The sequence below is a fragment of the Lepisosteus platostomus genome, chromosome 9, assembly GCF_059453375.1.
Source record: "Lepisosteus platostomus isolate fLepPlt1 chromosome 9, fLepPlt1.hap1, whole genome shotgun sequence".
In the NCBI taxonomy this organism is placed as follows: Eukaryota; Metazoa; Chordata; class Actinopteri; order Semionotiformes; family Lepisosteidae; genus Lepisosteus; species Lepisosteus platostomus.
Genome location: NC_142619.1, coordinates 62,578,360 through 62,603,438, shown reverse-complemented (window position 1 = coordinate 62,603,438; position 25,079 = coordinate 62,578,360). Strand labels below are relative to the sequence as shown.

General features: G+C 52.1%; 1 protein-coding gene across 2 annotated transcripts; it reads right to left on the bottom strand.

Annotated features, from left to right (window-relative positions):
- Nucleotides 1-567: 567 nt before the first annotated feature.
- On the bottom strand, nucleotides 568-25,079 carry aldh1l2 (aldehyde dehydrogenase 1 family, member L2). 2 transcript variants are annotated; one of them, XM_088646104.1, is made up of 24 exons: nucleotides 24,953-25,079; nucleotides 24,149-24,232; nucleotides 21,342-21,486; nucleotides 17,373-17,607; nucleotides 15,948-16,113; nucleotides 15,292-15,393; nucleotides 13,671-13,760; nucleotides 13,199-13,333; nucleotides 12,685-12,810; nucleotides 11,999-12,090; nucleotides 11,400-11,547; nucleotides 10,808-10,927; nucleotides 10,290-10,417; nucleotides 9,977-10,127; nucleotides 8,894-8,964; nucleotides 8,160-8,265; nucleotides 6,908-6,995; nucleotides 6,724-6,817; nucleotides 5,648-5,747; nucleotides 5,382-5,480; nucleotides 4,804-4,969; nucleotides 4,340-4,445; nucleotides 3,135-3,334; nucleotides 568-1,804 (listed from the first exon to the last, which is right to left on the bottom strand). In XM_088646104.1, the coding sequence occupies exons 2-24, from the start codon at nucleotides 24,194-24,196 to the stop codon at nucleotides 1,749-1,751; spliced, it is 2,772 nt and encodes a 923-aa protein (XP_088502230.1). In that variant the 5' UTR covers nucleotides 24,197-24,232; nucleotides 24,953-25,079; the 3' UTR covers nucleotides 568-1,748. The 2 variants fall into 2 exon arrangements, with proteins under 2 accessions (XP_088502230.1, XP_088502229.1); XM_088646103.1 differs by having other exon boundaries at nucleotides 24,902-25,059.

Below are 25,079 nucleotides of genomic sequence, written 5' to 3'. Positions count from 1 at the left end.
CACTCATGCCACCAGTGCACAGGACACTGAGAGCCTCTGTGTGGCTTGTGGTGAACACAGCTGCCTTTGTGCTCATGGAACTGCACCCTGAGCAGACCTGCAGAGCAGCCCTGAGTGTGTGATCCAGCCTGGTACCGGCTGGGCCTGGAATATAGAGTGGTTTCGTGTGAGTTGAACAGTGGGGATATCAGATGGCTCGCAGAATGTGAAATTTTGATTTGGAAATTGTATGCAAAGGAAAAAACAGGGAAGTCTTTTGATATTATCTGAAAGCTTAAAATAAATCTTCCCTGCTGGATTTTCCCAGTACTCAAACAAAACCTGTTTCAGCAGTGGATGGAAAAATGTGTAAAAGACCAGATATAAAGTTAAACCCTAACCCCGCTCTGATAAAAGACTGTGATAAATGAAGCTTTAAGCTCAAGTCACAGTCAAGTAAATCAGTGTCTTGATATGATCGGTAACAGAACTGTATTTCTTTTATTACTGAAAGTGTTTTTAAAAATTTTGCTCAATCCTCAATGTATCAGTCTTCCTCACTGCGAGAGAAAAACACCACACTGGGAATCCTAACAAGAAAATATTTACTGGGTTTAGGTATATTATTACATGGTGGCTCTTTGTACAAGCAGACCTTCAGAGACAGGGACTAGGGCAGGCACAGATACTTTCTGGTTTTTGCAAATTAAGATTTTTTTAGACCTCTATGCACTCTGAATAGATGGAAAATAAATATGCTCAATGGAGTATTGTAGTTGTTTCTAGAACTGAATGCAATGGTAAGAACTTTTTCTAAAACCTTCACATTTTTTATTACAAATACTGTATATTTTCATAACACTGTGAGTAGAGCAGTTTGTTCATCATCATTATAATAAGAAACTTTTGGGGGAAAAAAGATATATGACCAGATTTTGGGGTATTTTCTAAAAAGTAAGCAATGTTGTTTTTCAGTCATTTAGCCATCAATTATCAGTGTGCTGCTTGTCCTGGTGAGAGTTGTGGACAGGGCAAGTCTGCACCAGGAGCTCGGGGCGGGACTGAGCACACCTGCTCTCCCCCGGCCGGGACACCAGTCTGCACCAGGAGCTCGGGGCAGGACTGAGCACACCTGCTCTCCCCGGCCTGGGACACCGGTCTGCTCCAGGAGCTCGGGGCTGGACTACACACAATTTGGAGTAGGCAGTAAGTTTAAGGATGAGCAAAGGAACCTGAAGGACCTGGCAAAACACCCATGCAGATGCAGAGAGACCACGCAGACTCCACACAGACATCTGTGTTTAAATTCATTAAAAAGTATACATATACAGCCACCTTATAAAAAAAGAAGAAAATTCAAACTAAAATAAACCTTTTGCTCTCAAATTCCCTCAGTAAAAAGAAACCCTCTGTGTTTAAAAAACATAGTTCTATTTATTGTTAAATTCTCTGCAGTTCTGTGGGTGGTGTTAAGTGATCCAGTGTTAAGTGTTAAGTCCAAAAGTTCGCAATACTCAAAAAAATGCTTCTGCTTTGGATTTGATTGAAAACCACGTCTGCTCATCTCTTTGCTGTAGGTTTGTCTGGTTTAAGGTGATGCTATGCAAACTGGTTGGTGTATAAAATCTCTGGAAGTGAGTCCTTAAATACCAGTCTTTTTTTAAGTTTAAAAATGAAAGATCTGTAGGCACATGGATGCAGTGAATGTTTAAGAAGTAGCAGCTGTTGGTGTTTCTTGCAGCTGGTGATGAGGAGGCCAAGGGACCGCTTCAGTACTCCACTGTCACAGCTTTCGTCCTCAGGTACTCGTGCAGAGCTTCCTCCCCTGCAGGGACATGTGCAGAGACAGCGTCAGCCTCCGTGCAGCAGCTCCTCCACACACAGAGCAGGGACAGCGAGGCTCAGAGCTGAGGCAGCTCCTTCACACACAGAGCAGGGACAGTGAGGTTCAGAGCTGAGGCAGCTCCTTCACACACAGAGCAGGGACAGCGAGGCTCAGAGCTGAGACAGCTCCTTCACACACAGAGCAGGGACAGCGAGGCTCAGAGCTGAGACAGCTCCTTCACACACAGAGCAGGGACAGCGAGGCTCAGAGCTGAGGCAGCTCCTTCACACACAGAGCAGGGACAGTGAGGTTCAGAGCTGAGGCAGCTCCTTCACACACAGAGCAGGGACAGCGAGGCTCAGAGCTGAGGCAGCTCCTTCACACACAGAGCAGGGACAGCGAGGCTCAGAGCTGAGGCAGCTCCTTCACACACAGAGCAGGGACAGCGAGGCTCAGAGCTGAGGCAGCTCCTTCACACACACAGAGCAGAGACAGCGAGGCTCAGAGCTGAGGCAGCTCCTTCACACACACAGAGCAGGGACAGCGAGGCTCAGAGCTGAGGCAGCTCCTTCACACACACAGAGCAGGGACAGCGAGGCTCAGAGCTGAGACAGCTCCTTCACATACACAGAGCAGGGACAGCGAGGCTCAGAGCTGAAGCAGCTCCTTCACACACAGAGCAGGGACAGCGAGGCCCAGAGCTGAAGCAGCTCCTTCACACACAGAGCAGGGACAGCGAGGCTCAGAGCTGAGACAGCTCCTTCACATACACAGAGCAGGGACAGCGAGGCTCAGAGCTGAAGCAGCTCCTTCACACACAGAGCAGGGACAGCGAGGCTCAGAGCTGAGGCAGCTCCTTCACACACAGAGCAGGGACAGCGAGGCTCAGAGCTGAGGCAGCTCCTTCACACACACAGAGCAGGGACAGCTCTTTCACACACAGCAGGGACAACGAGGCTCAGAGCTGAGGCAGCTCCTTCACACACAGAGCAGGGACAGCGAGGCTCAGAGCTGAGGCAGCTCCTTCACACACACAGAGCAGGGACAGCGAAGCTCAGAGCTGAGGCAGGTCTTTCACACACAGAGCAGGGACAGCGAGGCTCAGAGCTGAGGCAGCTCTTTCACACAGAGAGCAGGGACAGCGAGGCTCAGAGCTGAGGTTATGTGGTTACATTCAGACTATCTTAATTTAATTACATTACAGAAGGAGCTCTTTTTGCACAGAAGCTGATTTCCTTGAACAGGAACTCCGAGGGCTTGTTCAGAAAGAGCTTGCACAGGGAGAAGCCCCTGCTGTCAGGCTGTTCAGTGGAGAGGGACGATATCTTACCAAGGTCCTTCCCAAACCCGGACTGCTTGAAGCCCCCGAAGGGCGCGGCCACGTCGGTCTTGTTGTAGGTGTTGATGAACACGGTTCCGGCCTCCAGCCTCTCGCTCACGTACATGGCCTTGCTGATGTCCTGGGTGAAGACGCCGGACGCCAGTCCGAACTCGGTGTTGTTCGCCCTCTGGAGCACACCGTCTACATCCCTGTTGGAGAGTGGGAGAGCAGGGTCAGACCTACACCACACTGCCTGCTGGGAGAGTAGCACCAGGGTCAGACCTACACCACACTGCCTGCTGGGAGAGTAGCACCAGGGTCAGACCTACACCACACTGCCTGCTGGGAGAGTAGCACCAGGGTCAGACCTACACCACACTGCCTGCTGGGAGAGTAGCACCAGGGTCAGACCTACACCACACTGCCTGCTGGGAGAGTAGCACCAGGGTCAGACCTACACCACACTGCCTGCTGGGAGAGTAGCACCAGGGTCAGACCTATACCACACTGCCTGCTGGGAGAGTAGCACTAGCGTCAGACCTACGCTACACTGCATGCTGGGAGAGGACCAACTGTATCTCACAACTCACTGACAGCTCTGCATTTGTGTTCAATCCCACACAGCACCCTCTCCTGTGATACAGAAACTTTACATGACACGAGTAAGGAGTGAGTTTTGAAGCAAGTGTAAGGAGTCTCCACTTGTTCACTGAAAACTGTGAGTAACCCATATTGAAATCATGTCAGGGAAGCACCCTAATTATTTATATATACACTGTGTATTTTATTTTGTGTTTGATTACTGAACAGGACGGCACAAAGTAATGAAATATACAGTATTTATATACTCTTTAAAGATGCCTGAGAATTACATTTATCATAAGTATCAACATAGATATGAATGTTGTCAGAACTGTTAAATTAAGTTGCTGTACTACCCTGCTTTCTCGGACCACCCAGAGCTTTCTTCAGATATTAAGGACTCAAGTGTGCTCTCCAGCTGATTCAGGGTCTGAAGGATTCATTTTCATCGTGAAAATCACAGCTCTAAACAGACACCTGAAGAGGCTCAAGAGTCAAGAATGTTTTTCCTTTCTACTTGTCCTCCTAGAATTAGCCTGTCCTTGTTCCTACTTCGCAAGGATGTACGTGGACAGCGTGAGAGTAAATCCAGACCTGTCAATCTCAGACAAAGCTTACTGAGATAAACCCACCCATCTCTAAACTTGGAGATGACCATAATGGGCCCAAAAGACTCCTCCTTCGCGATGTACATGTGATCCTCCACATCTGTGAACACTGTGGGTTCCATGAAACAGCCTAAAAAACAAAATAAGGACAGGAAGCTGAGGAGAGAAGCGTGCAGGAGCAGTGTGTGAGTGTGTAAGGACAGGAAGCTGAGGAGAGGAGCGTGCAGGAGCAGTGTGTGAGTGTGTAAGGACAGGAAGCTGAGGAGAGGAGCGTGCAGGAGCAGTGTGTGAGTGTGTAAGGACAGGAAGCTGAGGAGAGGAGCGTGCAGGAGCAGTGTGTGAGTGTGTAAGGACAGGAAGCTGAGGAGAGGAGCGTGCAGGAGCAGTGTGTGAGTGTGTAAGGACAGGAAGCTGAGGAGAGGAGCGTGCAGGAGCAGTGTGTGAGTGTGTAAGGACAGGAAGCTGAGGAGAGGAGCGTGTTGCCTGACCTGGCCGTGGAACCTGTCGCCCTCCGTACACCAGTGTGGCTCCCTCCTTCTTCCCGATCTCGCAGTACTCCAGCAGCTTCTCCAGGTGGGCTCTGTGGTTCTGGGGCCCATGGTCTGTGGAGCGGTCCAGGGGGTCCCCGATCTTCATCTTCCTGATCTCCTCCACCTGAGAGGTACCGCAGCGAGAGAGACAGCAGTGGTTTTCCAGCCCAGTCCACACAATGCCCTGCTACTCCATTCCTGTTTGACTTCCTACAGGAGTCCTCGCTGGACTGGGACCTGGCCAGGAGAAACAACTGGCCTCACATGCTACTGTGGAGCTTTTTCTGGCATGTGGCCATGCCACCCTGAGCACGCCTGATCTCGTCTGAGGCTAAGAGGGTTGGGCCTGCTGAGTATGTGGATGGGAGACCACCTGCGAACAGCTGGTGCTGTAAGCTTTTATACCAACATCCAGGCAACTAGTTGTTATGGAAATAAAGTACTGAGCTTGAACTTTATAATATCCTACACAAGCAGTTCATCTTCATACTGTGCATTCGTCAGCAACATCCGAAGCCAGTGAAATCTTTACTCACCACTCTCCTGACGAACTCATCGTGAACGGAATCCTCCACAAACAGGCGGCCAGCTGCAATGCAGTTCTCTCCTTTGTTGAAGAATACAGCCCCCATGCCCTAAAAAAAGGAAGCCTGTGTCTGGGTCCTTAATCATCAGCTCATCGCCCATGCCTGTTCCACGTGGCTAACACTCGAGACTGAATTCCCTCGTCACTCCAAAAGCAACCCCGTCGCCTCCCCTGAACGAGGGTGTGTGAAGAGGGAGCCCCAGCACCCCAGCTTACCATGCGCACAGCCTTGTCCAGCTCGCAGTCGCTGAAGATGATGAGGGGGGACTTGCCCCCCAGCTCCAGGCTCACCTTCTTCAGGTTGCTCACCGCACAGCTGGAAGGGGGAGCAGGTGTCGCGTTAGCACGGCTCTGGGGGCCGCCTGGCCTGCAGCTCAAGATTCTATGTGTTGGGCAGTTGAATTTCACACACCTGCAGATGATCTGAATGCTTTCCTGACATCTACCACCTTAAGGCCTGTTAACTGGAAACAGAAAGTGCCTTACGGCCTGTTCTTGGTTTTTACAAGCGCTTACTCTTGCCCCATTTGAAAACAATCGCTTAATGATAGTTCATGTGGCAGCTGAGTACATTTGCCTGTGTATCGTTAATGTCCTAATTCATAATAAACAAACCACATGGGTAATTTGCCAATAGACCTGTCACTTGTCTTAGTGCGGGTGTGTGTTACTGACACTCTACACTCCCTTTATAGTTCACAGCTCAATGGCACCTAACTGGCTCTCAGAAATAACAGTCCTTCATTTAACAAGGAAAGAGTGTGGAGGAAAAACTCCCCGTTAGAACAATGACCTCGTCCAGAGGGAACTGCACTGTGCTTGCACCGAGGAAGAAGCTGTGAAAGAAAGAGAACTGCCCCTCTCTGCTCTGTAGCTCTGCAGGCCACACTGTAGAGCACTGCATCTGGGGCATTCAGCCATCATAACAATGAGCTTCAAATGGGTCAGAAGGAGAACTAGAATTTTCACGATTTTCTAAGCCTGATTAAAGTAACATTCTCTCCATTTTGAAATTTACTTCAATGTGAATTTAGAAGTTCTAATATTTCTCATGTCGAAAAGTTTTGGCCATCAGTTCCACAGCCCATTCTTATGCTGTCAGGCAGGGTGCCTTCTGACCTACAGTTTGTGCCCAGGGTTCCTCTTTAAGGTCAAGTTGTTCGCTAAACACATACGCCAATCTTGTCAAACTCAAACCTACAGCTTCCAATACCTACAGCCTCCGACTGGTGGAAGCCCAGCCGGGCCAGTGAGCCCAGTGGAGACCCAGCGACTGCGATGTGGCGTCCTACCTCTTCATGATCTGCTTGCCAATGGGTGTGGAGCCGGTGAAGCCCAGCTTACGGATGTCAGGGTGCTCAGACATGCGCTGCCCCACCAGGCCTCCTGTGGGCAGAGACAAACAGAGCCCGGGTGAGAGGAGGCCGGGGCAGCAGGGAGGCGGCCGCTCCAGAAGCTGCTGTAGCCCCTCGTTACCTGAGCCGGGCACGATGTTAATCACACCCTTGGGGATGCCAGCCTTGACCGAGAGCTCTGCAAACTTCAGCGCAGTCAGTGGCGTCACCTGCGACAAGACGGACACACTGCCTGTCTCAGTGGTGTTATCCAGAGAGCCTTACTCAGTCGAAAGAGTTTAGTGGATTAATAGATCCATGAGAAGGAGACTCACTAATACGAATCTTTCCATAAAAACTTTGCTAACTGTTTTAGCCTGTGGCTCTCTGTGGTAGTGAGGGATCCCCTAACACACCAAGACTTCTCACAGTGGGGGACACGTCCTCAAGGAAACCCTGCAGATCGACGTCTCTAAAAACATCACCCGCAAACAACACTTGAAGGGCAGAACGATGCTGCGGAGAGCGCTGCCACCACTGGGCACGCACGTGGGCGGGTACCAACACACAGACCGTTACAGTTTAACCCTGCAACAACAAATTAAAATAAATCCTCGTCCTCTGCAGGGCTCCTGGCTACATTTCTCCCAGTCCCACCTAAAGCAGTCAGGCAGCTAGGCTGCTTACCGGCTTCGAGACAAATCGTGTGGCCATAGAGACTCCAAGCTGCAAACCAACAAAACAGCTCTCACAGAGTTGTCTTCTCCTGTCAGTGCACCCACTCTCCTTCACCCTCCCTGCTTCCACCAAGAAAGCATCTGCATCTCTACCAGCTCGGCGATCGGCTTATATAGGCTGGAGCAGGACACACAGCTGCTCCCTGATCCAGCGACTGCTAGCAAATGTCATTTTTTTAACAATTTCTCTGGTCTTGCTGGGTGAAGGTGTCCATAAATTGTATTATACTTCTGGGAAAAGTACTGCCACTCAAGGCAATATACACTCTAATATACACAAAACGTCATCCTGCTCATACCACCATAATCCTGCTGAGCGAAGAGCTAAACGAGGAGAAGAGTCTCTCAGCCAACTGTCCTCTGTCACATCAACACCAACCAGCTTCACTACAGCACCACTGTAACTCACACATGTGCGAACAGCACAGACTCAAGTGCTTCCTGGCACCATATCTGACCTGGGTGATAGACAGCAAACAGGCTGACTTTTGTCAAGTCAAAGTCATCACAGTCTGGCTATAGAAATAGGGCAACCTGGTTGGTCAGGGATAACAGGAAGAAGAGCACTGCACATCCCTGAGAGACAGGGATTGTAGGCTAATGTGTAAAAAGGGGGGGCCAGAGTGAGAGAGAAGGAGATTGTGGGTCAGGGTTTACCTGGGCAGGCTTCAGGACCAGCGTGTTCCCAGCGGCTAAGCAAGCTGCACTCTTCCACGCCAGCATCATCAGGGGGTAGTTCCAGGGGATGACAATGGCGCAGACGCTGTCAGGAGACACACGAAGTCGCATCCGCAAGGAAAACACCACACAGAGGGCACACAGTAGCTGACCCTGAGCAGCACAGAAGGTCCCTCAGGGTCTTAGTTCAGACAACGTTCAGCTGTTTTCAATTGATTCAGACATATTGCTGCAGGTGAACAGGCATGCATATGTGGTGTGAGTGGGTTTAGTCAGGCATCACGGATGGTGAGAGAGGGGGTTGCTGAAGTACAGTAAATGCACATAGCACCCCAACAAAGAATCGAAAACACTGTACATTTCTGGCACGCAAAATGAGAACAGTATTGAATATGTGGAAATAAGTGGCGAAGATCGGTGTCCGGCAAACTGCAGAAGTCCTGTTACTGTGAAATGGACACATCTGCTTACATGTGCTTCCCTTCATAAAGTGATCTTATCTTATCTGCATGTGTTCCAGTTCCTTTGGGACTGACACAGAGCAGGAGAGAGGACCGCTGTCCTTCTCCTTCTGCGCGTCCTGTGACAGCACTGCGCCTCGGAGAGCCGACCTCTCCCATGGAAGATGGGTAACGAATACTGGTGTCATTTCCCGCTTCTATGCAGTGAGAAGACCTCAGTGCACCTCTGCTCCCTGGCCCCACTGTTCTCACCCCAGCGGCTCCCTCTTGGTGAAGGTCAGGTTGTTGTTGGGACGGGCCTGGTTGATGGGTATGGTTGTGCCCTGCAGAAGAAGATCAATACTCTTGGAAAATGAAACTCAAAATCGAGCTCTTCTTCTGAGGATGTTTTAAAGGACTAATTTCTATTTGGTTTTGCTTTGTGCAACCACATTTACCGGCCGACCAGGTTGTTAGAAATAAAGCGATGATAGAACTCAGTACAGCGGGTAAGGTTTTTGAAGGTACAATTGTCACCCCCCCCTGCTCTGCACACAGTAGTGACCCCTGTGCCCACATGGGGAGAAAGAGGAAGTTTGCCACTGCCCCCTGTGCCACCTACTGCCACGCTACTGGCTCTGCAGCAGGACGGCAGGTGTGGCACTGACTGGGAGAAAGGTGTGGACATTTTATTGAGCTGCAATACACAATGATAATAAAACTACAAATCTCAAAATATTACTTTGCCTTTTCATGGGGACAAACACTAGCAAGAACTGCCTTGGCTGACACTTTTCTCTCTATCAACGCTCACAATGTAATCACCGAAACTGCGAGATCAATTCACCATAAATGTCATAAGGTCATGAGCAGCCTGGGCCTTTGACTTCCTGTGAAGTCCTTCTTGGGCCTGTGACTTCCTGTGAAGTCCTTCCTGGGCCTGTGACTTCCTGTGAAGTCCTTCCTGCGCCTGTGACTTCCCGTGAAGTCTTCTTGGGCCTGTGAAGTCCTTCCTGGGCCTGTGACTTCCTGTGAAGTCCTTCTTGGGCCTCTGAAGTGCTTCCAGGGCCTGTTACTTCCTGTAAAGTTCTTCCTGGGCCTGTGACTTCCTGTGAAGTCCTTCCTGGGCCTGTGACTTCCTGTGAAGTACTTCTTGGGCCTGTGACTTCCTGTGAAGTCCTTCCTGGGCCTGTGACTTCCTGTGAAGTCCTTCCTGCGCCTGTGACTTCCTATGAAGTCTTTCCTGGGCCTGTGACCTCCCGTGAAGTCCTTTCTAGGCCTATGACTTCCTGTGAAGTCCTTTCTGGGCCTGTGACTTCCTGTGAAGTCCTTTCTGAGCCTATGACTTGCCGATACCTGGATCTTGTCGCACCACCCAGCAAAGTAGCGGAAGGTCTGCACAGACATGCCCACGTGCGTCTTCAGTGCCAGGGTGTACACTGCGCCCGAGTCCAAGGTCTCAATGGTGGCCAGCTCCTCCTGGTGCTCCTCCATCAGGTCAGCCAACCTGTAGAGAGTCGGGACAGAGCACAGAGGAGCCATGGTAATGACCGGCCAAGGACTCTGCAACTCTTCTGTTGTTTGAGGATATAGAAGTGGTCACCCCGGATCTGCGTATGAAATAGCTGCAGGTGGAGCTCAGCCTGGCGCCGGGGCACCGCGTACTCACCGGTACAGCAGCCGGCCTCGGTCGCGGGGGTTCATCTTCCCCCAGGGCCCTCGCTCAAACGCCTCCTTCGCCGCCGCCACAGCCTGGTCCACATCGGCCACGGACGAGTACGACACCTTACAGACAACCTGGAACACAGCAGCGAAGCCAGTCTGCCCACCAGAACCACAGGGGCACACAGCGGGCGGCACTGGGAATTAAACAACCCTGCGGCCCCTGGGAGGACTGCAGAACGACTTCAGCCAAGTGCAAGAGCCCAGCATTCCCCAGCATCATAATGTACTGTGCTCTTGGGCTTGATACTCCCTCACAAATCTCATGGCATCAGAAGTGAAACGATCCACCGGGGCATGCCGGAGCTCATGCAGTGCTTGTTCCTGAAGATGCTAAGATGTGCACACCGCTTTTAAACTCCACCTTCTCTCTTGACCACGAATGAGCAAAGCTGTGCATTTAAACCACGGTGACTCGATTCAAGAAGCTTCACTGGCATGTCCAATGAATTTCAGTATTCTCACCGAGCCATCTGTGGGGTTGACTGTGTCGTAGGTCTTTCCGCTTTCAGCATCCACAAATTTCCCATTGATAAAACACTGATGCGGCATCTTCACAGTCATGTTATTCACTTCTTTAGTTACCTAATGAACAAAACAGAACCACTTGTTTATTTAGGATCTTTTAGCTGGTGAAATAAACGTTCTAAAATCCAATATAAATTTATAGTAGAAGACTTATAACACCTTAAAATGTTTAGGGGAGCCACTGCAAAACCCATGCAGTGGGTAAACAGCAGAGATCTTCAGGGAGGGAGGAGGTCTGAGCTGCGCTCACAGCTGCAGTACGTAGTTTAGGCTTTTAGGCTCTAAAGTTTATATACTGAAGAATTCAAACCCCCATTAAAGTATGTGGACTCAAAAGCAAAGCTTCTGAGACCTCTTCAGAAATATTCTGGGCAGTGACTAACATGTCAAATACAGGATTTGTACACAACTTCATACAATCTTGTTGAAAGTTCTCGAGTGGGAGCAGCCAGTGTTTTGCTTGAGAAATGAAATGAGAAATCCTCCTCTGGTGACGAAGACTGAGCCTCGGCAGGCTGTGCCGACTCACGTGGTCAACAACCAGCTCTTCCTCCCTGTCCTCGCCCCTCCGCCTCCTGACCACCATCTGGATGAAGTCCTGGAAGCTGGTGGCCATGTACACGTCCTCGTTCTCCAGCTGCAGCCCCTCACACTTCTGCTTGATCTCCTCCACCAGCCTGCGGAGCGGAAGACATGTCAACACCCTCACTGCCTCGCCTCTGTGCTGAGAGTCACGACTGCCTCGCCTCTGTGCTGAGAGTCACGACTGCCTCGCCTCTGTGCTGAGAGTCACGACAGCCTCGCCTCTGTGCTGAGAGTCACGACAGCCTCGCCTCTGTGCTGAGAGTCACGACAGCCTCGCCTCTGTGCTGAGAGTCACGACAGCCTCGTCTCTTGACTGAGAGCAAGGCCTGAGGCACTGGAGTCTTGACAGGCAATGTAGAGCCCCAGCCCAACTGCAGGGAATGAGCTGCAGCTGAAGGAATGTTCCTCACTAACAATCTGTCAGGCTACTTTCTGAGGTTTTCCATCTTTACCCCACTGCTCTTTAACTGAGCTCTCCTCACACTTTCACCGCAATCAGTACCATAGTACACTCTGTACTATGACCCCCCAAACCAGTCTTACCTCACTACATCCATTGAGGCTGCTCCAGATTTGAAGAAATCTGTCGAGTCCTCAATCTTTGGAACGTTGCTCAAAATGCCTTTCCAAATGGCCTGAAACAAGAAGCGCGATCAGAAATGGAAAAGCCATCTGCTGAGCACTTCACTCTGGCGAGATTGAGCAGAGCTGGTGAGACTGAGCAGAAGGACCTGACAGTGCTCTTCCAGTGCTCCTGACAAAGCCAAGCAGAGAACTGAAGCGAGAAAAAACTGTTCCGGACCCCAGGGGCTGCCACACTCCTCCACACAGACACAGAGCTCAAAGGCCCCGGTTTGAGGGCAGCATGGAGCACTTAGGGATCACTGTGATGATAGACGCCCATGATGAATGCTTGGCGCGTGAGGTGTCAACATTTTTATCTCTTACTTCTGTGCGCATTTTAATTTAATTTAAACTTAAAGTAGCTGATGTGTTTTTAATAAATGAGGTTTCCCAGATAAGTGTACCTTAAAACTGAGCACATTAAATACATCTGTACTCTGTAATTACAGTCAGAATGTTTTCCCCTTTGTGGTAAATTTGCCCACAGTGAAGACAGGGAAAGCTTTTTTGGATTCTTCAGGGGAATCAGGACGATTATCTGGAAGGAAACAGCCTGGGGTGGGTCTGCTCGAGCAGCACGAAGCAGAGACAGCGAGGAAGGCTACCCGGATTTCCTCGGCGATCTTCTCCTCCTCCTCAGTCAGCTCCACGCTCGCCGTCTCTCCGGATGAGAAGTACTTGGACGCCGGGATCATCCTGCCATCCTCAAACTGCAGGTTCTTCACCAGGAGCTGCGGCAGAAGAACGGGCCGTGAGAAGCCAGCGTCGGCCTAGAGCTGCTGCTCGCTCTCCGCTCAGGAGAAGCCACTGCTGCTCCCGACAGTAGAAAAATGTATTGCTTTATGAAATTACATTTATATTTCTTATTCAATAAACAGCACTACTATGCTGTCACTCTGTAAAACGCTTCAACAGCCTAATGTAATGACAAGCAGAAGAGGGGGTCCCCTCTCAGAGAGCTGCCTCTCACTGAAACCCCTCTTCGTCTTTCTCAGGGGGAACAGTTCTCAACAATTTCAAGGCAGCTCAGATTCTGAGAGGCTGCCCGGACGTTCTCCTTTTCCGCAGAGTCTCTCCCTGGTCGGGAAGGGATCGTGCCGCGCGGATCGGCGGAAGTACCGATTTCCCGTCGGAGCCGAAGAGGACCAGTCCGTTGCTGGTGACGATGCCGGGCTGCGGGGCTCCCTCGATGTCCAGAGGCTCCCCGGGGGGCACTGGACCGGCCAGGAGGGAGGAGCCATACAGGGTCACTGCCTGGACAGAGACACAGTGCCACCTGCTGGTGAACTCAGGCCTTCGCAGGGAAGCAGAGCTGCCTGACTCGTCACGTTACAGGTTCCAACTGAACGTCTCTCTGAACAGCCTCCCCGGATACATCAGCTGGTCTGGAAATAACTGATCAAATTCTATTCTGCAATATCTCAGAGAGTCCCTGTATAACACGCTCACGCACAGCACTGCATTTTCCTTCTCCTCGTTTAGCAACAGTAATGACCCAGTGACAGTTAAAGTAAAAGACCAGAAGAAGTGGGCAGAAAACCCGGGCCTCTCGGACACCCGAGCAGAAGCCCACCAGGTGTGCCCGCCGTACCTGTCCGCCAATGACGGCCCACGCTCCCGGGACTTTATCGTGGCCGCGGACCCAGTTGTGAATGGCCTGAGCTGGCTGGTTCCAGGAAACCTGTGGAAAACAGGGAAAATGTACTCATTCCAGTGGTGCAGCACCGGAGTTGTCAGAGGGTCACTACAATATAACCCCAGCCTTCCAGGACACCTGTGAAGCTGTACAGCTGTCTGCGTTCTGCGACTCTTGCCAGGGCCTTAAAGTAAACTACTTTCTCCTGAGAAATATGGGCCACACCTGCAGCTTGCCACTCACCTGCAACTCTTCACCCCCACATGTGAGGGATGCCGACCCCAGAGCCACACACTGCAGCCCTGACCCAGCAAAGATTTCACTCTAGGAGTGTGCGTTTCAGTGATCTGTCACTATTGGCTTACAGAACCCCTCTCTGGGCTCCTAAGATGTACCGGTGGTCCCCTTTTGGAGAAGCCTGCTCAGTCCCAAAAACCAGTCCTTCACAGAGATTATCTTCAGTTCCTCTTCTCACATGGAATAGCTCTCCAGTCCTCTGTTCCACAGAGGGAACCGGGACAACTGAATTCCTGAAGAACTCCCGAATTCCCCATTTCTCTTCTTCCTAACAAAAGAAAGCTCTTTCCTCTCATTCCCTGGAACATCTAGCACACTCTACCTGGCTCACCCTTCCCAGGAAGAATCCTGTCCCATTCCTGCTCCAGGACCCCTGACACACCCTTCCACGGCCGGTCTCCCCTACACTGGAAGATACATGTTCCCCGTCTCATGTGAGACCTACTGTACCAGCGAGCGTCACCTACAGGCCCCCAGTTTCCAACTATAAACACTACTAATTTGCCAGCAGCCATATCACCCTGCAACTCACCACTGGCAGTCCACTGAAGCTCAGCAGGTGTGAGCCTGGTCAGTACCTTGATGGGAGACCTCCTGGGAAAAACTAAGGTTGCTGCTGGAAGAGGTGTTAGTGGGGCCAGGAGGGGGCGCTCACCCTGCAATCTGTGTGGGTCCAAATGCCCCAGCATAGTGATGGGGAGACTATATTGTAAATAGGCGCCGCTGTTTGGATGAGACGTAAAACTAAGGTCCTGACTCTCTGTGGTCATTAAAATTCCAGGGTATTTCTCAAAAAGAGTAGGGGTGTTACCCCAGCATCCTGGCCAAATTTCCCCCTGGCCTTTACCAATCATGGCCTCCTAATAATCCCCGTCTCTGAACTGGCTTCATCCCTCTGCTCTCCTCCCCACTGAGAGCTGGTGTGTGGAAAGCGTACTGTGCGCACTCTAACTCCTCAAACAGGGGTTAATCACCCCTGTGCTACCTAAACACTGCAATTTAGGATACAACTAACACACTCTCCCTGAACTGTAGGAGCTTAGACACAGCTCCCTGCCCTCTGCACCTGACTGCCGCAACTCCTGGGGAGTTTCTCAGTTAAGCACAGGGCCAACCAGCTGATTCCCTCCTCCTGCCTGGGGAATCCCCCAGCCCATACCTCCAGTCTTGAGGCGAAACCCGGCACAAGGTCTTTCTCACTCCTGTTCTGCCGTCTCAGAAGAGCAGGGGAAAGACTACAAAACAGAGCAACCCGTTGGGCTCCCAGTCCCAGGCTCACCTGGGCGTTGGACTTCTTCTGAATGCCTTCATAACTGGCGCCCTCTTCAGGCTGGGGAATGCGTGGCGCTTTCCCTTCGGCAATCAGCTGCACGGCTTCCACCTGCAGCAGAGACGGGTGTAAAGATCTCTCTCAGAATAAAGTGATAAGCTCATTCACTGGACTATGAGAAGCCCCAGTCCTGTATTCTGAGCGCAGGCCTCAGCTGACAGTAATTGAGAGCAGTGTTGCTCCAGTGCAACACAGTAAAAAGACTGTGGAACTGTTGGTCATCATTAAACCAGAGCTTCCAATTATGGCACAGATGTACTGCAAGTAGTTCTAGTCAAACTGTCTCAGAAAGAGCTCATGGCTGCCGGGAGCTGGACAGTATTACCACACTGGCAGGAGCTGGACAGTATTACCACACTGGCAGGAGCTGGACAGTATTACCACACTGGCAGGAGCTGGACAGTATTACCACACTGCCAGGAGCTGGACAGTATTACCACACTGGCAGGAGCTGGACAGTATTACCACACTGGCAGGAGCTGGACAGTATTACCACACTGCCGGGAGCTGGACAGTATTACAACACCGGCAGCAGCTGGACAGTATTACCACACTGGCAGGAGCTGGACAGTATTACCACACTGGCAGGAGCTGGACAGTATTACCATGCCTTTGATCCCCTCCGGGAAGAGGAAGCGGTTGTACAGGGTGTCGACTGTGTCGTTGGGCTCCACTGGACACTCCCTCTGCAGCAGAATGGGCCCCGTGTCCAGGCCGTCGTCCGCCCAGAAGATGGAGAAGCCTGCCTTCCTATCCCCATGGATCAGCGTCCTGGAGGGAGCAGGGAACAGCATGCTGTGGCTCAGAGCTCCTGTCAGACCGCGAGCTGGTCTCCCGACACAGTCGCTGGACGAATACACAGGCCAGCGAACTCCTAAATCTCTCCTGTCCCCCCGGCTGTCCACGCAGCTGGAGCTCTAGAGCCCCCAGACGCTGACAGATCTGCAGCAGCCAGCAGACTGCAGAGATGTGCACTTAGCCGGCAGTTCTCTGATCACTGCAACACAAAATCATCCACCTTAAAAACAGAGAGACGCACCTGAAGAAACATTGTTCTTTTCAGACTCTAGCTTTGGTTTAAAGTAGTCAGGCACTATGCCGTCTGAGAATATTTCAGGTTTCTTGTTTCAGATGTGTCTATACATCAAAAGCCACATGCAGCTCATCAGTGTCTGATTTCCCATCAGGCCCTGCAGGCACAGTGCCTAGGGCCTACGAAGGAGGGAGACACTAGTGACTCACGAGAAACAAACTGAAACAACCCGCTTGCGATTCGACTCAAGGTGCTCCAGATCAATCACCATACAGTATCTAGCGGCTGTTCTAGAAACTAGAAGTATCGAAGTGACGGTCACTTGACTCGCTCCATCAATCAGGTGGTCTAGCATGAGAATAGTTTAAAGTGCATCATGTCAATCGGCGTCATTCAATTGGCATTCACCCCTCTTTTTGCACATTTCAGAGTGAAAGTGCCCAGGGCCTACGAACACCTAAATCTGGCCCTGCCACTGATCTGTAGAACTGTGCCCAGAGCAGAGTAAAACCGGGGGTCTGCAGAAGGGCCAGGCACCTGGTGTCTAAAACACCAACAGCTCAGCTGGCACCCCTCCTCGAGGGTTTACACCGCGCTGGTGTAATGGGTAAGGCATGTGCCTTGCATGCTGGAGGTCAGGGGTTCAAACCCAGCTGTCGCCATGAGTTTGAGGGCGGAGCGGTGGCTCTGTGGCTCAGGATCTGCGCCTGTGGCTGGAAGGTTGCTGGTTCATATCCTGCGGCCGGCAGAGGAATCCTACTCCGCTGGGCCCCTGAGCAAGGCCCTTCACCCCAACTGCTCCAGGGGCGACGTATAAACTGCTGACCCTGCGCTCTGACCCCCAGCTTCTCTCCCTGTCTGTGTGTCTCATGGAGAGCAAGCTGGGGTCTGTGAAAAGACAAATTCCTCATGCAAGAAATTGTATCTGGCCAATAAAGTGATCTTATCTTATCCTGCAGCCCTGTGCGCTCTGCCCCGGGGCAGTTCCGCCACTCACCAGTTGATAGCGGAGGCCCCACGGTGCAGGGGCAGGATGGAGGGGTGGTAGATGATGGAGCCGTGCCTAGGGTAGTCGATCACGCTCATGGGGATGAACTGGCTGCAGAAGGGCAGGACGTTGAGCTCGGCACCCACCGCCTTGTAGGTGTCCACCACCTCCGGGATGGGCTGGCCTTTCACCCTCCACCTGGGGAACTTGAACACCGGCGTGCCATCCCTCTCCGCCGCCACAGCTGGAAGCACACAGCCGACAGAACAAGACTGCGTCAGCCTCCGTGGACACCACCCCACTCCACGCAACGCAAACCGCGAGCGCCAACATCTACTCTTTCAGAGCTTAGGATTCACCCACCCCTGTGTCAGCAGCCTGGGCTGAGCACCGAGCCCTGCCTCATCAGCAGGGCGAGCAGCAGCACAGAGCACACAGCACCGAGCCCTGCCTCGTCAGCAGGGCGAGCAGCAGCACAGAGCACACAGCACCGAGCCCTGCCTCGTCAGCAGGGCGAGCAGCAGCACAGAGCGCGCAGCGCCGAGCCCTGCCTCGTCAGCAGGGCGAGCAGCAGCACAGAGCACACAGCGCCGAGCCCTGCCTCGTCAGCAGGGCGAGCAGCAGCACAGAGCGCGCAGCGCCGAGCCCTGCCTCGTCAGCAGGGCGAGCAGCAGCACAGAGCACACAGCGCCGAGCCCTGCCTCGTCAGCAGGGCGAGCAGCAGCACAGAGCGCGCAGCGCCGAGCCCTGCCTCGTCAGCAGGGCGAGCAGCAGCACAGAGCGCGCAGCGCCGAGCCCTGCCTCGTCAGCAGGGCGAGCAGCAGCACAGAGCGCGCAGCGCCGAGCCCTGCCTCGTCAGCAGGGCGAGCAGCAGCACAGAGCGCGCAGCGCCGAGCCCTGCCTCGTCAGCAGGGCGAGCAGCAGCACAGAGCGCGCAGCGCCGAGCCCTGCCTCGTCAGCAGGGCGAGCAGCAGCACAGAGCGCACAGCGCCGAGCCCTGCCTCGTCAGCAGGGTGAGCAGTAGCACAGAGCACACAGAACCAGACTGGGGCATTTTTTTTTTACATAGTAAAATAATTAAAATAAAAATCCTCTCTTTTTACAAGTTATGATAATGAAGAACAAATTCTCATTTACAATGACCACCTCAAGACCCCGTTTGCAGCAATCTGAGTGCAGTGCCTTGCTCAAGAGCAAAATAACGGTGCCCCACCCAGTATCTGAACCCACAGCCCCCTGGACCAGAGCCTGTAACCGCCACCACCCGCCAGGCTGCTGTCTCTCTGTCCCTGGGTGATGATAATGAACAAGGACAGAGCTGAATCCTACAGTCACTGGAACGACTTTTAACATTCAGATATCAGCAATGAAGCAGAAAATTAACTTTTCACGGAAGGCGAATAAAAGTGCTCATTACAGCCTCTAACAATGGCTACAGTCGCCAGGGAACAGCAGATGATTAACCGCCTCTCTAGCAGCGAAATACCGAAAATAATTGGAAAACGCAGAAGGAAAATTAACGGCCTGTCACACCCGTACTCTTCAGAGGTCGAGATGTTATTGAGTTTATTGATCTACGAGTGCCCACTCATTGGTTTTGATCACAGACGCTCCACAACTGTGAAAGGTATTTTTCACTGTGTGTTTGCTTAGAAAATCACTCTGTCACCTACAGTATCAGTCCTCACTGCAGTCTGATCACAGGCCTGCAGGCTGCCTGTCCACTCCCACTCCACAGCTCTGCATCTGCAGGCTGCTTACTGCCCTACCGCATGAGGAACGTTGTTTCCACTCCACTCTGCACAGGCACTGCACTGCTACCATCTAATGGCTCACCATTTCCTTTTTCTTCTCAATTGTATTTTATTTATTTCATAACTGCATTTGAACAATCTCTTTGATTCGTATTTATGTTAAATTATTGTTAGTTTTATAAGTCACCGTGGATATCCTGAGTGTCTGCTCAGCAACACAAAAGCAGACGGTGTCTTAATAAAAAGTGGTGTTTGCTCAGAGCTCAGAGTTTACTGCAGGGCCACATGGCAGCTGCTATGTTAATGACTATTTCAGTACAGTGTGTTCACAGAATGGGCAGCATGGTGGCGCACTGGTAAATATCAGACTTGGGTGCTTTCTGTGTGGAGTTTGTAGGTTCTCCACACATTCGTGTGGGTTTCCTCCTGGTGCTCCGGTTTCCCTGTCCAGAGACATACTGGTAGGTTAACTGGCTTCTGGGAAAATTGGGCCTGGTGTGACTATGTGTCTATGTGTGCCCTGTTCTGGGTGTATCCTGCCTTGTACCAGCTGATTCCCAGGATGGGCTCCGGTTCCTCCACGACTCTGAATTGGATAAAGTGGTTAGAAAATGGATGGATGGATGGATGGATGCTCACAAAATCCTCTTAGAGTTTAGAGGCTGTAGAGCCAATGTTCTTTCAAGGCTAGAGGCTGTATCTTAAAGCACGAGCTCATGAGCTTGTCAGAAGATGACAACTTGAAATGCCCCATGACACAAGGGGACACAGGGCTGAAAGTACGGCCTGTGTACTGTCGATCTGCAGATCTGTGCAAGCGCACATGGCAGCAGTCACTTCCTGAATCTGGGACAGCCGTCTGTCCAATAGACTCACGGGGTAGGAAAGAACTTCCCCTGCAGAGGTCTCAGTAAAACACTCTGCTGCACTGCCTGCAGTAACCGCATCTATCTGAACTGTTTATAGACAGCAATACTCAAGGGACAATGCGCAGGGTCAATTTATTTTCTTTTATTGGGCACACACAATGTACAAACAAGACCAAAACTTTCACACACAACTGAGACACAGCAGGGCGCCATTCTTGAGACTATGCTACCTTTCATGAAGGTAAAGGCATTTTCACATATGGTTCCACAATATTCATTGGCGCCCGATGAAGGTTTCCAGTTCACAAGTCAGTAAACACATCTGAGGGACACTGTGAGCTGCACACACTACAGGCCCTGCAGACTGTGCCTGCGACCAGGATACAAGTGATAGAGGCAGATAAGAGACTTTACTCAGGGCGTTGTGCTGAACTAGCAGCTGCCACCTGCCAGAGCTCCCACACTCACCCAGCCTGCGCCCCCACTCTCTCTCTCACCCAGCCTGCGCCCCCACTCTCTCTCTCTCTCACCCAGCCTGCGCCCCCACTCTCTCTCTCACCCAGCCTGCGCCCCCACTCTCTCACACTCACCCAGCCTGCGCCCCCACTCTCTCTCTCTCACCCAGCCTGCGCCCCCACTCTCTCTCTCTCACCCAGCCTGCGCCCCCACTCTCTCTCTCTCACCCAGCCTGCGCCCCCACTCTCTCTCTCACCCAGCCTGCGCCCCCACTCTCTCACACTCACCCAGCCTGCGCCCCCACTCTCTCACACTCACCCAGCCTGCGCCCCCACTCTCTCTCTCACCCAGCCTGCGCCCCCACTCTCTCACACTCACCCAGCCTGCGCCCCCACTCTCTCTCTCTCACCCAGCCTGCGCCCCCACTCTCTCACACTCACCCAGCCTGCGCCCCCACTCTCTCTCTCTCACCCAGCCTGCGCCCCCACTCTCTCACACTCACCCAGCCTGCGCCCCCACTCTCTCACACTCACCCAGCCTGCGCCCCCACTCTCTCTCTCACCCAGCCTGCGCCCCCACTCTCTCACACTCACCCAGCCTGCGCCCCCACTCTCTCACACTCACCCAGCCTGCGCCCCCACTCTCTCACACTCACCCAGCCTGCGCCCCCACTCTCTCTCTCACCCAGCCTGCGCCCCCACTCTCTCTCTCTCACCCAGCCTGCGCCCCCACTCTCTCACACTCACCCAGCCTGCGCCCCCACTCTCTCTCTCACCCAGCCTGCGCCCCCACTCTCTCACACTCACCCAGCCTGCGCCCCCTCTCTCTCTCTCTCACCCAGCCTGCGCCCCCACCCTCTCTCTCTCACCCAGCCTGCGCCCCCACCCTCTCTCTCTCACCCAGTGGGTCGGCCTTCCCATCCTTATCAGGAACGGTGAACACGCCCACCACCCTGTGGCCCTGCTTCCGCAGCTGGCTGTACACTTCCTGTCCGAACAGGCTCTGCCCAATCAGGGCCAGCTTCAGCGTATTCTGGAAGCACACCTGTGGAGGAAGGACAGAAAGCAAAAATAGGTGACAAAGCCCTTTTCTACCGCGTGGCGTTACTGCAGGAATACTTCACTATTCCACACAACCAGCTCCCACTCTCTCACGGCCATTCTGTAGAATTCAAGCAGCCCGTTTATCTCACACACGGTGCACACAGCACTCGCTTGAGGCACCCAGGGGTTTAACTCTCTGCACGTGTGCATCAGTGTGACTGACTGCTCACCCCGACTCCTCCCCTGAACACTAGCCTTCGGTCTGGACAGAGCACAAGCAGAGAGAAGCACCAGGTCAAGAGAGACCAAGAGAAATGCAGGAATATTTTGCACCTCCTCCTGCAAAACAAGTCAAAACATGCAGGAGCTGCAGACCAAACCAGATCTTCGCTGATGTCAGTTTCCTGACCTACAAGTTCAGACCCCTGAAGGCTCTCACTCTGCTTCAGGTCCACCTGCAGTTAACGTCTAGGTGTGACTGTTGTGCACAGAAATGGGACCAGGTGTACAGAGCTTGCCTGGAGCCTAAATATGTTTATTCACGTTGCAGTATCAAAGCCTCGCTATGCAAATGATAGACAGAGATGCTACAGGCTAAGTACTGTGCACAGAGTAAAAAACAAAAACAGCCTCAAGAAAACAAAGTATTCTTGTTTCTTAAGACTAAAGGCACAACCTGAAGAGAAATACACTAATGCTCATAAGACTGCAGTAAGTCAGTGGACGCCTCCAGGCATCTCGGACAGCTGTCGAAGCTCCACAGCTGTCTGACAGCTCAGGAAGAGAACAGTCTTCAAGAGGGGAGGCCTTTCACAGCAGAGCTCCAACCCAGGCACACCAAGGCTGCAGCTCTGATAGTGTTACACAGATCGCAGTGGGTCGGAGTGGGTCGAAGTGGGTCGAAGCGGGTCGAAGTGGGTCGGAGTGGGTCGAAGTGGGTCGAAGTGGGTTATATCGGGAGAGTTCCTTTGTCCTTTACTGCCAGGACTAGACTTGGGAATGCAGAATGAGTATGAATACAGTATCCTCCATTAACTGTGTGAAACATGAGGAATAAAAACTCTAGGGAGAAACAAGCAGTCTGTGTGGGTACACACACCTGTCTATATGTAATGGCAAAGCTGCTGGATTGCTTGTGGTCTGTTTTCCGTGCACAAGCATGCACACTGCCACACCAGGGCCAATTTTCCCAGAAGCCAATTAACCTACCAGATTTCCCTACCAAGGCACCCAGGGGAAACCCACACAAACCCAGGAAGAACATGTGAACTCCACACAGACAGCACATCTGCATATCCAATTAATAAGCCTGGTACCACATACTCTGAGGCCTTGACCTGCTGGGCGTTAACCCTCTGTATTGACTCCCGGTAAAATAAAGCCTTCATTCACAGTCTCCTCAGAAGGGGGAAAACCCACAGCCCCTCTGGAAAGGGTTCGATAGCTACCTAATGCAGACAATTAGCACAGTCTTCTTACACTAGCTGACTTCCACTTGATAAAGGCAGAAGTGCGGGCCTTATGCACCCAGCAGTTTTCCACAGAGCCTAAGAGGAATCGCATTGTAGGAGCGGGGAAAGTCTCAAGCACCGTGGCCTGAGCCCAGGAGAACACAGCAGCGAAACGGAGAAGGTCATTCAGTCTGTCGGCGAGTTAGAACAGAAGGGTGGATATTATAGTTAGCTCAATGTCTGAAAGGGAATAATTTAATTGGACAGTTTGCCTGGAGCGTACGTAATTATCTGAGGCGATCAGGTGCAGCGCGATTATTCCAACTCTTCGCGTCTTGAGGCGGCGTAGCGATGGGGGAGGGGTGTCTCAAGGAGGAGCGGAGCTGATCTCCCGGCGCAGTTCCGGGGACAGAGCCGAGGCGTCTAACGTTGCGATCTCGATTCATAAAGCAGGAGATCCACGTCCCCCTCGCAAGATGACACGCTGGCGGCCCCGCCGAGCGCCCAGTTAAAAATAGCAGCGATCGGCTGGGCAAGGCGACGGCGCAGTGCAACAGGATCCGCGCAACGTGTTCCCTGGATGCCGGGACTGCTGATGCAATTCATAATCCAGGAGAAATGCGTCGAATCCTGGAAGGCAGCCAGCAAGTGCACCGCGCATCAACGTGGCGGAGAAGAAAAACGACGTTTTCTGAAACACTACATATGCGACAGCACATGCCTGGCTGAGAATACCATCATTCAGCAAATAGTTTCAGAATGCAGTTAAACACCAGTACAGCAAGATCTCACGACGTCAGCTGCAACGTGTATACAGTGCAACTCATTTGATACATTGTTTCCTTGCAAAGATTTGTTGTTTTTTTTTCCAGCAGAGACTGGTGAAACTGTTTAAACTTCCTGGGCTACGCGTAGCAACAGAGACACAAAATCCATATGCATCGTTTTTATATGATTGCACTGCAAGGTACGGTACAACTCTCACACGTGGGAGGAAATCAGGTCTTTAATGATGTATTTAAATATACACGATAAAACGCGAAATAGTTCGTGTGAAAATTCAAGATTTAGAGACTCTTTATACTACAGCAAAGGCCGTGTGTTTTTCACTGTCAGTGCAAAGAGCTCGAATTTGCTTCTAACCTCTTGTGACAGCGATGCTATGCAACACAGCAGTTCCACAAAAAAATGACAACCAATTCAGCTACTCACGGGAGCTGTGGAGAAATTCCTAATGAGCTGCCTGGCTGTCCACAGCATGATGCCGGCCACCCAGTGGAGCTGTCGTAATTGTTACTGGAAGAAAAAGGAAGAAGCCTGCTGCAGAGACAGTGACCAGTGCTCTAGACGACCCCGCACGCCTCTCTCATACTGTGTGCAGCAGGAGACCCGAACTCGGCGGAGCTCCCACACGCGACCGGCGAGCGCGCCGGCCGACGTGCGCGTCCCCGCTGTCCACATCGTGCCTGCGCGTTGACTGGGGAGCTGTTCCTTGGTGCGTAGCGAGCACGTCTCACACATTTGACACTGCCCGTTGTATTGGTTTTTAAAAAGAGCACTTGATTCAATTTGACACGAAGGACTGCTGTACAGACTTCTTCAAAGTGGAGTAGGGGGTAAGGTCTGCAATGTAAATAAATCAATGTACTCTGAGAACAGTGAAAGGGTCGTTGGGTGAGACAGGGCTGCAGCCTGAGCCCAACAACGTTCAATATCTATTATGATGTGGTCCTAGAATTTGGCACTGCTGGAGCAGGGCTGTCAGACCTGGCTGTCCAGAGAGGACAGGTTTAGTGACCACGGCCTGGACACAGAAACTGGACACAGGCAGACCTGGTGCCCAGAGAGGACAGGCTGTGCTCCCACTGCCAGCAGGGAGAAACAGAGACAGAGGTGCACTTCCTACTGCACTGTGGGATTAGACATTCTTCTTTAAAATCACAAATCTGATCCCAGAATTCCCACCTGTCAGAATCAGAACAGCTTCGAAACCTGCTGGGGAAGCAGGACACTCACGATAGTCTCTAGAGCTGCAGTCCAGCAGGCAAGAGCCTCCGTTGGTCGTGCAAGTTAGTCCTTTGGAACTGAGTCGAATTGAAACCAGCCCGCATCTCTCGGCGGCAGGCACGCAGCGAGCCCCCCG